General features: G+C 35.5%; 3 protein-coding genes across 4 annotated transcripts; all 3 read left to right on the plus strand.

Annotated features, from left to right (window-relative positions):
- The first annotated feature begins 124 nt into the window (after positions 1–124).
- On the plus strand, positions 125–3138 carry LOC133518869 (uncharacterized). Its single transcript, XM_061852624.1, has 4 exons — positions 125–1475; positions 1553–2068; positions 2156–2324; positions 2739–3138. Exons 1-4 carry the CDS (start codon positions 1412–1414, stop codon positions 3016–3018), a joined length of 1029 nt encoding a protein of 342 aa, XP_061708608.1. The 5' UTR covers positions 125–1411; the 3' UTR covers positions 3019–3138.
- A 437-nt stretch (positions 3139–3575) lies between these two features.
- On the plus strand, positions 3576–5966 carry LOC133518870 (uncharacterized). Of its 2 annotated transcripts, none has more exons than XM_061852625.1 (4): positions 3576–3943; positions 4190–4558; positions 4844–5012; positions 5698–5966. In XM_061852625.1, the coding sequence occupies exons 1-4, from the start codon at positions 3880–3882 to the stop codon at positions 5873–5875; spliced, it is 780 nt and encodes a 259-aa protein (XP_061708609.1). In that variant the 5' UTR covers positions 3576–3879; the 3' UTR covers positions 5876–5966. The 2 variants fall into 2 exon arrangements, with proteins under 2 accessions (XP_061708609.1, XP_061708610.1); XM_061852626.1 differs by having other exon boundaries at positions 4196–4558.
- A 2087-nt stretch (positions 5967–8053) lies between these two features.
- LOC133518873 (uncharacterized) lies at positions 8054–16223 on the plus strand. The gene is made up of 6 exons (XM_061852635.1): positions 8054–8322; positions 8666–8766; positions 9107–9254; positions 15065–15157; positions 15523–15680; positions 16006–16223. The coding sequence occupies exons 1-6, from the start codon at positions 8271–8273 to the stop codon at positions 16210–16212; spliced, it is 759 nt and encodes a 252-aa protein (XP_061708619.1). The 5' UTR covers positions 8054–8270; the 3' UTR covers positions 16213–16223.
- Positions 16224–17559: the final 1336 nt, after the last annotated feature.

Raw genomic sequence — 17559 nt, forward strand, 5'->3', positions numbered from 1 at the left:
TTTGTTTTGTAGCCATATACTTATTGAGGTTTAGATGCATATATTGTACGTCAAGATTAAGGATTTAGGAATATATTTGCGTATTTACTAGTTTATGATATTAGCAAAAATTTAATTAAGCATCAAGTGAAACTAATCTCAATTCCAAATATTTAATTTAGAAGCAGTTACTAGGCATCTAGTAAAGCTCGAAATACATGTTGGACCAATTTCGGCTAAAGACGCCGTTTTGAGGTGGAACGAGGCTGTAAAAAGGCTTCCTCCCTCTAAAGCAGGGGGCAAATTTTTATACCTTAGGGCAATACTGCACCTCAGAAACTTATTGTGTGAACCTCGTGTTGCTGTTGTTTGGAACAATTTCACTTAATGAATGCTGGAGCCTGCGATCATAAACTTGCCGAGACTGGCCAAACAACTGGATTGGTCTTGAAATAATATTTGCGAAATAACTTCAGTAATACTTCTGGCCCCATTCCATGGCCCATACATGACCCTGACTACACCGTGCACGCTTAGTGTAATTAAGATACCTACACCTAAACCACGAGAAACAAAATAAGGTAGCATATCTGGGTGCTTCGCCAACATGCCAAACGTTAACGCTCTGTAGCGTAGCTCTCTCTATCACTCTTTTATATTAGTATGACAGTGACAGTTGCGTTTCGTTCGCTACGGAGCGTAAACGATTGGCATGTTGGTTACGCACCCTGGTCCAAAATTTATTGCTTTTGCTGGAATCAAATAGATTAACTCTTGGGTATCCAAATAAGGAAGCAGGAAAATGCTTAGATTCAGTGAACTGAATGAAATAACTTTGGTTGCTAAAATATTAAATACGAGTACTAAACCCCTTATTCATAAACGTCTACTAAAGTTGACAAGCCACTAATAATCGTTGGTCCCTTTCCGACGTATTGGTATGATGGAAAGGGACAAACGATTATTAGCGGGTTGTCAACTTTAGTAGACGTTTATGAATAAGGGGGTAAATTGATACAAATAGTTACGTATTCGTATATCTTGCAACTTGCAATTCTATATGAATACAACGCGATTTACGTGACATCGTCAATCTTTCATTTTTATCTTAGATAATATCTCCTATAATAATATCTACATATCTAAAGACAATTACTTGAGGAAACACAAACTAAACTTCAAAACATTGTACGCTCAAGTTCCATAAATATTTTTAATGACATCCAACTTTCTCCTGTTCCGGCGTTAAATATTTAAAACTTGTTTCTTGGGCTTGTAGACTGTGCATTTAAAATGAGTATTGGTTCTTAGTCACACACATCACTTAAATACTTTGTGGTGTCTCGCTTCACATATAATTTAAACCCGTAAGCCTGCCAGGACACTCATTTATAGAAAGTGAAATTGGCAAGCCGCATAGTAAAGCAAAGCCATGATAAAATTAAATTTACTTGCACTTTTATATATTTATAGTAACTTATATCAAACAGGAAAATGTAAGTACCTACGTTAAAAATTTGTAATAACAACAAAAATGTGTTATCATATTAATAACTGAATTAAATATTTTTAGGTGAAATAATTTATACTAATGATAGAAACTATGAAGTAATACATTTTCAAATTCCAAAGACCATTTGGAAGCAAGCATTAAATCCTACACCAGTTTTAAGACAACAAGCGACTGTCGTGCTACCTATACATATAGCAGTTGACGATACAAACGATGTGGAAGAAGACGAAGAAGATTTAGAAGTAACAGAGCCCAATATAGTGCAAGAGGCAGTCAGTCAACCAGTGGTCCAAGATGAAATAGTAACTGCAACCCCTGCAGTTGTACCCAACATAACAGAGGTACCTATACTTGATGAAGAAGCTTCCACGACAGTGACGCCAGATAAAGTAAACGGCTCCGTATTTCGATTCCCTTGTTCGTGTGTTCGGGGGCAATGCGGGTGCTGTACTGGAACTATTATGGAAAGATTTAGGATGAAGGCATGTGGCAATATAAGCTTTGTACCGGAAGATTTCGTATTTGATGTCAGAATGAGTGTTAATAATCGGACTGTTCTTCGGCGAAGAGTTTCAGGTACCTACATGATTATCGTAATTTTATTTTAATAAGCATTTTTGTCAGTTAACATTTTTATTAACAAATAAAAATCTTTTTTTGCAGCTGACAACCCACCCCCAATTTGCTTCAACCCTGGTAGAGCACCTTTCGTCCGTATCTGCGCGGAAATCTCAAATATTAGGATCCGTAATAATAACGCCTTCGCTTGTTTGGACATCACTGCGGATATTGCTGGGTTTCAAATTTATTCCGCTTCCTTTAGATGTTTCGGGTAATCTATCAAAAAATGATAAGTATTTAATCATAGGTTTATCTTAGATTATTTAATCATAGTCGTTGGATCAGGTTTCTTAGCTTGACTGAAATTTGCTAGAAAGTGTCCGATTCACCTACTCGCAATAGCAGGATTTTGCTATTGGCCCTTGAGGCGTATTATGTTAAATAAATATTTGGGGACAATCTTACACAGATCGACCTAGCCCAAGACTAAGCAAAGCTTGTACTATGGGTACTAGGCGACGATATACATACGTATATAGATAAATACATACATACTTATATACAACAAATATATGCCCTTACCGGGATTCGACACCGGGACCATCGATTTCATACGCAGGGTTACTACGCACTAAGCAGACCGGACGTCGTATGTTATCTAATATAACCTTAATTTTTTTTACAGATTAGGTACAAGAGGCCTTCAAACTGGACTAAAACCAAAGCCAATATCATCAGGTCCCGCTCCCGTAAGCCTTTTTGGTAACAATGGTGACGACGATGACCGCGGTGGCTTCCTTTCCAATGTTGCTGGGGGCATCTTTGGCGGAGGGGATGAAGGGGGTCTGTTTGGTGGTGGTGGAGGATTATTTGGAGGTGGATCTGATGGTGATGACGATGGAGGACCGCTGGATGATATAGGAGATGCCGTTGGAGATTTATTCGATGGAAGAAAATTCCCTTAATTGTTCGAACATTAGAAATAAGTATTTATTATTTATTTTTAACCTAAGTGAATATTTATTTTTAAATGTCAAATGTCAAAGACGTAGGTAATCTATTAAATTGTATATATGAATAAATAAATAAATTAAGCTGTAATTAATTTTTAATGAGTAATTTAATTTTTAAGATGTAATTTAACTTATTTAATTTTACAATTGTGTAAAGTGACTTGCCGTAAATACGCAATTTTTAATTTATATTTACATTAGAATTCGCTAAGTAGTTTAAAGGTGACGTTTTGTACCCCTAGTGTAAATAAATTCGATTTCGAAACGTGACGTACGCGTTTGCGTTTAGTCTCATTTTGTATTGGATTTAGAAAGAGCGCGCCAAGCGGGACGTTCTGGAATCTCAAAATCCTATACAAAATTAGACTTAACGCAAACGCGTTCGTCACGTTATGATGTCCATTAAATGTACACTAGGGGTACTGATGTCAACTGCAGCGGCATTACTTTGCGGAGTCGTTATTACCGCCGCTGTACGGACAATTTCCTAAAAAACAATGAGTGACGGAATGAACATCATAACGTGGCTCATTTTATCAAGGGAATTGACCTGGAATTGACAGATACAGCGGCGACAATAACGACGCCGCAACATCACCTTAATACAACAATTGAAGCACCATTTATCCTATTATTATGAAAAAAAAATCTTAAAGCAACCAATTTATCTAGAATAATATACATGTAAGATATACTTAATGTTTATCGGAGATATTTTCTCGCCACTAACCGGTTCAAATATGCAGGCGAATTGAAGCGTGGATTATTACTTCGCGAGTCGCCCGTGCCACCTCGCGTCGAAAGCTTTCTGCCATGGAGAACCTCATTGTGTTTTTAGTGTCAGTTGTTATGTTTCTATCACCAACGTACGGAAACGGTAACTTAAATGATTATTTTTAAGTGTACTGTACATTTACAAAAAACACGTGTTCGGAATTAAATTTTGTTTACAAAACGTAGAGTACGAAACGAGAACAAAAGTTCGCGCCTTAATGTTTACAAATAATTTTTATTTTTTGAAATAATTGAGTGCCGCAGGTATCAAAATGATCAAATATAGGTAAAATTTTACTTTAGCAAGTTCTGAACCTATTAATATTATACTTTAATTCTATTTTGTCAGTTGCAGTCGAAGAAAAAACAAACCGAACACGAACTGCTCAACATTACCAAGATTTAGAAGACCTAGAAGTTCCCGACAGTGCCTTGATATTCCTAGAAAGATTAAAATTTAAACGCCTGAGAGAATTATCGTTCCGAGCAAGGCAGAGTCCAGAAGTCCAGAACACAACATCTGCTCCTGAGGAAGAAGATGATGAACCATCGAGGAGATGCACCTGTACATTCGGCGTGTGCAAGTGTTGTACGGGATATGTGTTGGATTTGTTCAACCAGAAAGCTTGTATGAAGATCACTTATCATCCTGGGGATTTCGCTTTCGATGTAGCCATGTCAATGAACGACAGGGTACTTTATGAAAACTCTATGTCAGGTAAATTATTTTGAATATTACAAAATTATGTATATGTAATTACTGTATACCTATTTAGACATGTGTGCAATAACAGTCACGGGCCGTATTCTTATATTGGTTATTAAACGGTCCGGACATTAATAAACCGATCAAAATCGCGTTGCTATTTTTGTAGTTTATGTAACAATATGAAATATTTCTACTCACTTTACTTAAGGATCCAAAAATGTATAGAATGTACATAAAATGATATGCGTTAAAAAGTATAGGAAACGTGTAATACAACCTTCTTTTGTATTACAGGAAAAAACCCGAAACCGATTTGTATAAATCCACCAAGACTTAGAAACTTGAAAGTATGTGCCAAATTTTACAACGTATTTTTCCCTGGAAGAAACTTTCACTTTTGTCTGGCAATGACGGGTCAATGGCGGCAGTTTGAACTCTTCAACATGGCATTCGATTGTTTAAGGTGAGTAGAGTTTAAAATGATAAATCCAGACACACATTTAAACTTTATTCCGTTTCATTGTAATAGACCGATAAATCTTACACTTAAACCACTACGTTATGCTTAAGAATGGGTCATTAAGTGTACAGGTAATTTAATTGACCACGTTAAATATTCAAATAACATCTGTAAGTAAGGTACAGTGTCTTAAGCACATATTCAGGGACGTTTAATGTGATATTGAATTTAAATTTGTACATTATCATATTTTACGATCCTGATTTATATTATAAAATACACAATTAAGTCGTACCTTATTAAAATAAAATATATTAACTTCCTGAAGTTATTGTAAATATTTTTGATGATTGACTATATTTTTGTGCCTGGACTATTTTAATATAGATCTGAAAGGTAAAAAACAATCATAGTACTATTCCAAAATACTATAAGTACCTATTAATAAAAATACAAATTATACGAATTAATTTGCAAAATAATTATTAATTATTATACAAATTGATTTTATATTAACTCTTTAAAAATAAACTATTTTAACCTAATTAAAAATCAGGAGCTTATTATACAGTCATGGTCTAATCTCCAAGTAAAGAGATGATATTGAAATAAATAGGTATAAGGGAATACTTTATTGCTCAGTATAAACTAACCTTGCTTATCTTAATATTAAAATGTGTCGTTTCAGAATGGGCGCAAACGGCCTGGCGATGGTCAAGCCAGAAGAAAATGGGGGGCTCCCAATACCCAACCCTGGAGGGGGAGTGGATGCTGTCATCGATTCTGGCGACGACGACATTGAGGAGTACGACGAGAACAATGTCAAGTCACTGTTTGATATATTTGATGATGATGATAGAAAATAATTACTTATCGGTAATCATACTAATTATATACAGATAGAGCTGTAGGAACTTAAATTATTTATTTTTAAGTAAAAATAAATTATTTATTTTATTATAAGCATTTTATTATTTAAAAAAAAGAATAGCACTTTACCTACCGAGTACATATGTAAATAAAAATCGAATGTGGAATAACAATACTACATTATAGTACAAGTGTGCTACGTTGGTGATTACACACGAGGCGATATTGTGAGCGCGAGCTGTAAGCGAGCGCGCAATAAGAAAGTCGATGTGGGTATTGACCAATGCACACGCGTTTCATACGACGTTTCTCAACACACTTGCGAGGAAAAAACAAAACTAATAAATCAGATTTTTATGTCAAAACAGTAAAGGTACCTACAATTTTCAAATAAAATAAATAATAAAATAAAATAAAATATTTTTATTTCAGAACTACTAGAATTCCATAAAAAATTGTTAGTACCATCGTTATAGCTAGGGGTTAGTAAGTACATTAAAATCAAATCATATCCAAACATAATAAGAATAATAAATAATTAATAATATTGACATAATAACAATGAAATCATGATTCATAGTAAAATAAAAATTAGTTGAAATAATAAATACAAAAATAATTAATATATTAACATGTCAAATTCAAAATAAAATAGACTAGAATCAAAATGGTGGCTTACAGTTTTAACATCGAATAATTGCACCAAAAAAGCGTGCTGGGCTTGTAGGCACTTATTCGCCAGTTCATTGAAGTAAGCTACCAACACGTTTTCCAAGAAAGACTGGGCGTTTTTGCTGATTTTCCATTGAATAAAAGTTTCATATGCCGCCAATTATTTTTCACCCGATTTTGATCGTAAAAAGCTATCGTTCTCGGCTCTTGCCTCTATTAGTATTACCGGCAGCGTCAATTTTATGTGTTCTTCATTTTCAATGCTTGAAAATGACATGTTCGTCAATATATAAACTAAAAACATTCAAAACTATTCCAATTTTATGACAAATACAGAAAATGGCTGGCGCGTTATTTTTTTAACGCACGATTCCAATGCGCGCGCAAGGCAAAGGCGCGCACGAATTCGACAAACAGTTAATTAAAAAAATGTAAAAAGCTAATATTTTCGTATTTTTTCGACGGATGGAGATCAAATCGATAAAATGTTATGTTTATTCATTAATGTAATTTATGAGATAATTTAATCTATAAATTATGTTTGGCGGGATAAAACCTCTTTTAACTAACTTTTGAAACCTAATAGTTGGTTTAAAAAAAAAATATTATTCGACCAAATTAAGAAGGCTCCATTTCCATGCATATTATCTGCAATCAGTTACCTTCTTAACTCAGTTGGATAATATAATGAAAAAGCCCAAGTGTTATAATATACTGAAAAAGCACGCGTGTTTAATATCTAGGATTATGAGCCAAAAATCGGTGGAATAAAAACGTCGTTTTGAGCAAGTGTGTTGAAAAATATATTTCCAATTATTAAAATATATTTACGATTATCTAATGTAAGGTAGATACTACGTGGTTTTCGTTTAAAAAAAAAGACTTTCGTAATTTCATGTCTTGAGCCAGTTAAAAAAATGTATTAGTATTAGTAAGTTGATTAAATACCTCTATGTAGAGTCAATCTGTGAACATAATAAAAGAACTAACCAAAATGTTTTTTTTTTTCAATTCAAACATTTCCAGCAGTTATTATTATTATAGAATTATTGCTATAGAGAAGAGTATTGTCGCAATCGCAACCTGTGCCACGCGACCAAAACGCTGCAAAATTTATGGCGCTTACGCGTTTAGGTCGCGAGATTCATGCTCCACTTCTGTGGTTTATTGTCAGAACAACAACACACATGGCGCAGAATACTGGTTCTCTGTGCCGTTTCTACACGAAGTAATTAGTTCAATGCAGTTACATGGAAAAGCGGGTGGCTTTCTCGCGCAAATTTTGACCAATGTCAAAGCAATTCCCACTTTTGCCTGTGACTATTTTAAAGTTAACTTTATTTACTAGTCCATTTTGAATAATACGTTAATATATCTAAACATATTATTACTAACTGGCATATAATGGCCTATCTGCCTTTTGTGAGTGTTTTTACTCTACAACAGTTTAAACTAATAAATGTTTAAAAGGATAAACTTGATATTACTGGAGAACACGATCATTATAATGGGTAGGTATTATGAGAGAGCATCAGCGTGCATTTAAAGACAGCTCTTTGCGATCGGCCGTGGACGTTTTCACTAGAAAGTACCGCAAGGCGCACGCGGCGTCTCTCGCATACTAAACGCAAATCGAACCCTAGCCGATATTACACATGTGTCTAGTTATTTGAATGGTGTCCCTTGAGGCGGTTATAAGTTTAAGCAAGTTTTAGTAAAATGAGAACAGTAGTGATCTTGGTTTTGGCGGGATACGCGAGTTTAGCTGTCGGTGAGTAAATCGAGTTTTTCGCACATTACATCTTGTTTTCCATAAAAAAGTAATTATAAACAGTGATATTACGCAATAAAATGGAAACATTTGGTAGGTAATTTTCACATACTAAGGTGCCATATAATTACATAATTAAAAAGTTATTCCACTTATTCTCTTAAGCTTGTTGTGCGTGCAAAAATGTGAACATCAATGAATTATATGTTCAATTTATTTAAAGTTTAATACAATGTCATAAGTACCTACGTAGTTCATATCGATTAAATATGTATTCAGATCATTTGAAGTGTAAAGATATGTTCAAGAAAAACTTACACTATTGTGTTTTGACATGTTCTAGCATCGTCATGGAAGCAGAAGAAAATCGGGAAACATTTCTTCTCCAATGATGCCATGGACGTGACGGATTTTTCCGTGTATTACGATTTAGAAACGAACAAGGTAATTTCAGTGAACACAATTTATATAAGTACTTTATAAATTAATAATAACAAAAATGTTACATATGAATAAAGTTAAGAATGCCGGGCGGATAAGAGAGAATGCGCACCGCGCGTGTTTTGTTTTCTAGAATAGCATTTTTTAAATTTAAAAAGTTTTTATTCAGTTCTATTACTTCTATTCAGCCAGCTTTTTAATACAAGTCGTCTGCATTACATAATTATATTAATTATTTGTATCTGCATTATTTAAATAAAGTCAGATAACGATATTTTTTTGTACGTAGGTCAAAGTGGAATAACAGAGAGTATGTATGTATTAACTATAGATCTGTTTTTAGACAATAACGAGGATGATGCCCCGACCGTGGTACAAGCCTGGCTGGATGCTGCGACTCCCGTTCACAGGAGGACCCTGTTCGTGTAAGGAACTTCGATGTACATGCTGTACCGGGATCAGGATACAGAGCCTGAACTTTGATAGAAAAAGTGAGTTATTAGACCAATAGTGGGACCGGATTTTTGCCCTATAAGTTTCGATAATTCTAAAGAGTGAAAAGTGATGTTTATCTGGTATGGGACATATTTTTAAGCATATTTGTAATATATGAAGAAAATTTAGAACGAGCGTTAGATATAAATAAGGTATTTATGTATTTTTATTGATGAATTTTGAATATTGAATTAAAGTACAAAATTTAAGCATCGTCTTTTATAATATGTATGAGGCTTTATGCTATCAAATTTTTAGAAAAAAAAATCAACGTGCTACTTTGTCAAACTCAAATTAGCTTATTATTTTGTCAATATTGAATTAAAGTTTGAAAAATCCACAATATCATATCTAAATTCTTAAGTTAATAGGCAAGGCAAAAAATTAGAAGAATGGGATATGTGCTTTACAATTAATATGCGTTTTTTGTCCTGTAAGATCAAATATTGAATTAAAGTCCGTAGAGATAAGTCTATTACTATAAAATAATATATGCAGCCATTTTATGGAAAGGTAGAAATATCTGTGTGTAGCTTGCATTGTAATAGTAAAATCAACTTAAAAAGGCGCGAAATTCATAACCACGCCGCGCTGGTCCGTCAACATGTCGGCTCGGCGCGCAGGAGCCTATCGTAGCCGACCTAGTGAGCGATAGATACCTCGCCCCGCCCGCGCCCCCCGCTCAGCTTCGCAAGCGCTGTTTGTCTTTTCTTTCAAATCATTCATTTGTTTGTTTATCGTGCACATAAATTAGATGCGGACATTACATGAATTTAATTATAGAATAAAAGTTATTGTGACTTCAAAATGAGTGAAAAATGTTTGATATGTGTACTGTACTGACTTAGTAACAGAGAAAAAACGAGGAATTGAGCAGTTAATAACTGCGAGCAAATAATCTTTCTTGGTGATGGGAAAGTTAAATATTTCTACGGGAAGGAGGAACTACGTTTCCATAAAAAGTGTAGATTACATTGAGTCGAAGGCTATACCGGCGTACAAAAGACTAATGGAGGTGGCATCAGAGGGCTTACCGCGAACCACGTTCGACGTGTTGCCTCCCTGTCATACTTACGTACGAATTTACAAGTGCGACAGAGAGGTAAAACGTCGAACGTGGTTCGCGATAGGCCCTCAAATGTACAGCCAAGTGACGATGATGAAAATTACATTTTCAAAACTTTTGTCTTTTGTTACCATTGTGTTAGCCGCCTGTACTTACTTTCAACATATATTAGTAGTTTATGTTACTGCTACATAATAAAAGGCATTAAAATACACGAGTGTGGGCTTAGGAAACGAACGAAGTGAGTTTCTTAAAAAGATCACACGAGTGTTTTAATGCCTAATTATCTTATACCTTTAAACGAGCAATTCTTGTATAGGTATATATATTTCCGGGATCTCGGAAACGGCTCTAACGATTTTGCTGAAATTTGGTATATGGGGGTTTTTGGGGATAAACAATCGATCTAGATTAGTCTTATGTTTGGGAAAACGCGTGTTTTCGAGTTTTCATGCGTTTTTCTTTCGACGCAGAATATGGTCGCTAATTTCGTGTTGCCGGCCACTGTCCGTCTGGTCCAGCGGGTTAAGACGCGGACTGCTAAACGAGTTTTACGGGTTCGAATCTCGCCTGGTGACTAACTTTTGTTTTTTTTTTATATGTTCAATTTTATATATAATTTTTTAATTTTTATTGTTTTAGACAAGTTTAATTAGTATTACATATAGTAATTATACATTAGTAAAAGAATGTAGTTAAGATTATCACCTATACACCACCATATTACAATAAATAGTTAGTTATAACCGAGCAAAGCTCGGTCGCCCAGGTACTGTATAGTTATTGCAGGTAGTTCGCAATCACATTTTTAGCACAGGCATTATAAGAGAGGTATGGGCATTGTAAATGTCATCTGGCTCTGTGTGGTAGGGCACAGCACAGCGGATGTCATTCCAGATCTAGAGCAGAACCCAACTGGGGAAGTACCTCCACCTTACAGAAAATCGCAGCCAAATAACACTAGACCCTACTCATAGTGTTGTGTTCCTGCCGGTGAGTAAGGTTGCCAGAGCTCAACGAGGGGTGGAAGGGTGTTAGGGTCGGCAACGCGCATGTAACTCCTCTGGAGTTGCAGGCGTACATAGGCTACGGATACTGCTTACCATTAGGCAGGCCGTATGCTTGTTTGCCACCGACGTAGTATAAAAATAAATAAAAAAAAACACACAATTAAAATATTTCATACGACATGTGCTAATTATTTGTCTCAGTGTAAACAAAAATATATAATAATTATGATATCAATTTTCAAATTCAAAATGGCGGACATGTTTTATAACTTATTTTAAGAAATTATGAGTAGTTTAAGACTTTAAAAAGCAAGAAATTGTTTCTTGCTTCTGTTTGTATATGTATCATGTAGTATTTGATGTTTTCATTATTTTTGAAAGTCCTCAGGGTGCCGATTACGAAAATGACATCCATTATGGAACCCAAGATGGCGGACATTCATTTTTCTTAAAAACCGGTATGGGTGTCATCTCCGAGGTTCTTCGAGGTTCCGATTACGAAAATGACGTCCATTTTGCAATCCAAGATGGCGAACATTATTTTTTCTTAAAAATCGATATGGGTGTCATCTCCGAGGTTCCTCGGGATCCGATTACGAAAATGACGTTCATTTTGAAATCCAAGATGGCGGAAATTATTTTTTCTTAAGTTGATATGGGTGTCATATCCGAGGTTCCTCGGGATTCCGATTACGAAAATGACGTCTATTTTGAAATCCAAGATGGCGGACATTATTTTTTCTTAAAAATCGATATGGGTGTCATCTCCGAGGTTCCTCGGGGTTCCGATTACGAAAATGACGTTCATATTGAAATCCAAGATGGCGGACATTAATTTTTCTTAAAAATCGATATGGGTGTCATCTCCGAGGTTCCTCGGGGATCCGATTACGAAAATGACGTTCATTTTGAAATCCAAGATGGTGGAAATTATTTTTTCTTAAAAGTCGATATGGGTGTCATATCCGAGGTTCCTCAGGATTCCGATTACGAAAATGACGTCTATTTTGAAATCCAAGATGGCGGACATAAATTTTTCTTAAAAATCGATATGGGTGTCATCTCCGAGGTTCCTCGGGGTTCCAATTACAAAAATGACGTCAATTTTGGCGGTTCTTGTTGGTGCAGATTTCAAAAATAGAGACCATTTTAGAATTAAAGGTGGTTGATATCACGGCTACACACATCGACACCCATTTCAAAAAGTAGCGTCCGCCATATTTATTTTCAAAATAGATGCCATTTTTGAAATCCACACCCCGAAAAACCCAGAAAACAACACCCATGACGACTTTTTCAAAAAAGTGACGTCCGCCATCTTTATTTCCAAAATGGACGTCATTTGTAAAATTAGTACACATACATCATACAACATGAAAACTAAAAACATTTCCATCCTCTTTTGGGCAGTTGTGTGTGTGTGTGTTTGGGAAGTCTGTGATAACCCTAGGTAGGTACGGAGACCTTGAGCGGTGTCGGCATTTACGCAAACATCAAAGGCGTCGGCCCACTGTTACTTTTTACACTGTGCTTTTAGTGTGTAAACGAAAACGTCACATGATATATCAAAAGAAAAGTTATTTTATCTTATACCTTTAAACGAGCAATTCTTGTATATATATATAATTATATTTCTGTGATCTCGGAAACGGCTCTAACGATTTCGCTGAAATTTGGTATATAGGGGTTTTTGGGGGTATACAATCTATCTAGATTAGTCTTATGTTTGGGAAAACGCGTGTTTTCGAGTTTTCATGCGTTTTTCTTTCGACGCAGAATATGGTCACTAATTTCGTGTTGCCGGCCACTGTCCGTCTGGTCCAGCGGGTTACGACGCGGACTGCTAAACGAGTGTTACGGGTTCGAATCTCGCCCGGTGACTACCTTTTGTTTTTTTTTATATGTTCAAGTTTATATATAATTTTTTAATTTTTATTGTTTTACACAAGTTTAATTTAGTAAAAAAAAATGACCTATGTAATAAGAGAAATCGACAATAGATAGCGTTACTCTGTGACAAGTGCTGTAAGGTTAAAATCGATTGTAAATAATAATAATTGTCAGTTCACATTTTACTTTTTAAGTTTATGTACAATTATCACCACCATATTACAATAAATAGTTATAACCGAGCAAAGCTCGGTCGCCCAGGTACTATATTACTAACTGTACTAGGTTGCCTTTTTAACAAGTTGGTCCAGTCCATGGTTGCCTACATTTTATATAAAAATCGGTTAATCTAGGCGACCATTAACTGGACCAACTTTTTTAATACGGCAACTTTCAAATAAGCTTTCATTTGATATATCATACGATGAAATAACAAACAAAAAAACTATCCGTACGCAATCTTACAAGGCAACCTACTTGAAATGTATCACTGTGAATTTTGTCTTACATTTATTTCTTATCAGAAATAAATAACATGAGGGTGCACATACCTTATAACGTATCTCTATATAACTATCGGTTATCAATATTAGCATTAGCGGTTAACAACAACATTCCCCTTAAAACAAATAACTATCGCGAGGAAAATACCAAGTCCAAACATCTGAAAAAAATCGGGAAAGAAAAGCTGCAACTGGCTTTTAAAATGGTACAAGGAAGGGTGGTCATCTGTATGAGAATGTGTTTTTTTTGTCTCTATTTGACCCAATGGTTGACTGGTAGAGAATGCCTTTTGGCATTAAGTCCGCCATTTGTGTTTTTTTTTGTTTGTGCAATAAAGTTTAAATAAATAAATAATATTCATGTAACGCGATAACGAATTCTACGTGAACGAAACCGCGGGCAATACCTATTATAGTAACAACAAAATAACAATTTTCTATTGCTATTAATTTAAAACACGCTTTAGGAATTTTTTTGATGGACCGTAGACGCAGTCAAGGGCACCCCGCTCCCCACTACCGTTGTTCGCTGCCTCCTGCCACAGCGCGCGGCGCGCGCAAACTTGCCGCGCGTTTGAAACGTAACGTATTTATATAAGCAAGGAATGCATACATATCAGTAATGAGTGTCGCCGTGATTTTATATTTCTAAATTTTTGTTTAGTAACTGAGATCATTGTTGATGATCGATTATTATTAACTCTACAAACTTTAATTCAATATTAGCTATACTGCTTAACCTGAAATCAATATCTAGACAAGCACATTGTCTACATGTCTAACTTTTTACTAGAATACTAAGTTGATCGATAATATCGTAATTTTGCAATATCAGCAACTCTAATTCTATATTTACAAAATAACTCGTGTTTTTACGTTTACCAGAAAGCAGCTGTTCCAGATTTCTAAAAACTGATAATTGTACATAAATTGAAGTGTTATTCGATATGCTAAAGTTTTCTGTAACTTTAATTCTATATTTACTTAGTTATTAGCAAAAATTAAAATATTTAAATATAACCGAAAGCTCAACCTTAAAATTTCTAACTTTTTACCAAAGTATTATTTAACATACTCCCAATGACATATCAAAAAAGAAAAAACTTTAATATTATCGAAACCCATTTTTGTTCAACCGCTGGTCTATTATTTGAACACCCATTGAAATTATGTTATCTACTATGTTACCAAATGTTAGTACAGCTTTTAATTTTATATTATAGTTTTTAAAGATACGAGCAGGCACCTACCAAGCTAACTGATGTAATATAAGAAGAGGAAGCAAATTTTATTTATGAATGTATAATTTTTAAATAATTTATCTTGTTTATCGACAGCCTGTGCAGTACTGACTTTTGACCCATCGGATTCTATGATCGAAATGGACGTACAAATGAACAACGCTACTGTTTACAAGACTTCATTCTCTGGTAGGTAAATAAATATGTAGGTAAATAATCTCAGTACGTCAGATCTCGAGTACGGTCCCATCTAAAAACCTTATTACGATTGGTAGGAACTGTTAAGATAATGGGGATCTGTTAAGGGCGTCGCAAATGGAACTAGGGTGGGGTGGGGGGGGGGGGGGGGGGGGGTCTGATTAAATTTATTCCTCTCCCGCTCCCCTTAGCTATCAGCCATATGTCCTGCGCAGCTTGTTTCAAGTTTGTCAAAAAATGCTCGTGGCGCATTCCTTTACAATGTAACTCACGTCACTCGCCTTTTTTGACCCTTCTTATCAACTGTTGCATAAAATACTATTATATAACCCTAATACGTTTTATTAAACTTCCAGCTGCAAACGCCCCGCCATTCTGCATTCCCATCCCAGTTCCGTACTTGCCACCTGGTCTCGTGGACATGTGCATACGCCTATTCGACATTACCCTTATAGACCAAGGGGTACATGTTTGTATGGACATGGACACTCGTATTGACAAAGCACCTGTCTTGGTAAGTAGAGTCAGACCAAGGTAAGATTGCAGCGATTTTGATAGTCCAGCCTGTGCAAGTTTTACGTAAAAGTAATAATATCATAATATCAATATATCAATCTGTTGCGGCATGAAGTAGTTTTTTAAGATGTGGTAGTCTTCAATTCTGGATAAAATGTATCGATTTAACTTGATTGGCTGTCTTATCAATTGGTAATCCTATTTTTATAAATATACCCACTCATTTATGTGGTTGAAAACTTGTTCTATGTACAACTTAGAAATAATTGTTAATTGTTTTGCCTTTGAGTTTTTTTCTAAAGTTATTTAATGTTCGTCATCAGATCCTTCACTTCGATTGCATGGACATGGGACTGAAGGGAGTAATGCTGTCTAAACCTGGCAGTGCTACTACAATTAAGCCAGTGGCCTCCGACGGAGCTAACTCTACTGCTGAACCTGAACAAGTAGACAGTGATATCTTCGACACCGTGACTGAAAGCTCGCCAACGACTGAATCCCCGGTTGTCAACTTTGTTAAATATATTTAAAGTTTTACAAAGTCGTTTTATTTTATTATAAAATCATTATTCTGGATAAATTAATTTGTTTGATGGAGTAGCGTCGTGTGCCGACGATTGTGGCTCTTATTTTCTTGGCGCATGGTGAGCGTTAATCTGAAAGTGGCAAAACAGAGCCAGCCCATAGAACTTGCAGAACAGGGTAGTAGAAGACCCTTCAAGATAAATTGAAGAAGGTAGCATGCCTGCTCTCGAGCATCTCCAGCCGCTCTGCCGGAGTCAACCTGTTGTGTATGAAGAGCTCTCACCGTCCAACAGCACGCTGGAGGCCAGCGTGTCGTCTCCGCCCGCATACATGTGTATCAACTCGTTCCAAGCATCTTAAAATGATACAGTGGAGGACTACTTCGCCATATAAACGTAGGTATTATTTTCCTCTCTGGATTTTTACATTCATCTTCCTCGCGTTGTCCCGGCATTTTTCCACGGCTCATGGGAACCTGGGGTCCGCTTGGCAACTTATCCCAAGAATTGAGGTGGGCACTAGTTTTTATGAAAGCGACTGCCATCTGACCTTCCAACCCAAAGGCCTTATTGGGATTAATCCGGTTTTCTCACGATAATTTCCTTTACCGAAAAGCGAAAATGGTAAAATATGGTAAATATCAAATGATATTTCGTACATAAGTTCCGAAAAACCCATTGGTAAGAGCCGGGAATTGAACCCGCGACTTCCGGATTGCAAGTCGCACGCTCTTACCACTAGGCCACCAGCGCTTTTTTCTCTGGATATTTACATTATTGAAAATATTTTAATAAATTCTCAATTTGATATACCTATAGTTTGGCCAGGGATCTCATTTCAAACATAGACAGATAGAACCATACTGTGTTTGTCTTACGCAAGTACTATAGTTCGTTATTTTAGCATTAGAAAAAAGTAAAGAAGCTTGACAAGTCTTCATATTGAAAAACGCTTTCAAAAAATTGTTATTATTACTTATGAAATTAAAATAATGTAAATGATCGTATATGATTTATAATTGTAACATATTCGCTGTGACTTATTTTTCAAAAGTGTTTTTCAATAAAAAAAGACGTCATAATTGCTTATGTTCTTTCTAATTTTTTTTTATACCACGACGGTGTGCAGTAAGCATACGGCCCGCCTGATGGTAAGTAGTCAGCTTAGCCTATGGACGCCTGCAACTCCAGAGGTGTTACATGCGCGTTGCCGAATGTAACACCTCTAATGCTAAAAAAATCGTACTATAGCTAGTAATAAAAGGGATGAGTATGTTTTTCTTTTTATTTACTGATAAATTGGTCTTCATAGCAGTGTAAGGCATCTGTTTACGGTTCAATTTGTAATGATTA

Source organism: Cydia pomonella, chromosome 6 (assembly GCF_033807575.1).
Source record: "Cydia pomonella isolate Wapato2018A chromosome 6, ilCydPomo1, whole genome shotgun sequence".
Classification (NCBI taxonomy): Eukaryota; Metazoa; Arthropoda; class Insecta; order Lepidoptera; family Tortricidae; genus Cydia; species Cydia pomonella.

Bases quoted from the DNA above. Each gene is read 5' to 3' on its own strand.
- LOC133518869 (XM_061852624.1), top strand. From the start codon at position 1,412: ATGATAAAATTAAATTTACTTGCACTTTTATATATTTATAGTAACTTA. The intron at 1,476-1,552 runs GTAAGTACCTAC...AAATATTTTTAG, and splicing joins CTTATATCAAACAGGAAAAT to GTGAAATAATTTATACTAAT. The intron at 2,069-2,155 runs GTACCTACATGA...CTTTTTTTGCAG, and splicing joins TCTTCGGCGAAGAGTTTCAG to CTGACAACCCACCCCCAATT.
- LOC133518870 (XM_061852625.1), top strand. From the start codon at position 3,880: ATGGAGAACCTCATTGTGTTTTTAGTGTCAGTTGTTATGTTTCTATCA. The intron at 3,944-4,189 runs GTAACTTAAATG...CTATTTTGTCAG, and splicing joins ATCACCAACGTACGGAAACG to TTGCAGTCGAAGAAAAAACA. The intron at 5,013-5,697 runs GTGAGTAGAGTT...GTGTCGTTTCAG, and splicing joins ATGGCATTCGATTGTTTAAG to AATGGGCGCAAACGGCCTGG.
- LOC133518873 (XM_061852635.1), top strand. From the start codon at position 8,271: ATGAGAACAGTAGTGATCTTGGTTTTGGCGGGATACGCGAGTTTAGCT. The intron at 9,255-15,064 runs GTGAGTTATTAG...GTTTATCGACAG, and splicing joins CCTGAACTTTGATAGAAAAA to CCTGTGCAGTACTGACTTTT. The intron at 15,681-16,005 runs GTAAGTAGAGTC...GTTCGTCATCAG, and splicing joins TTGACAAAGCACCTGTCTTG to ATCCTTCACTTCGATTGCAT.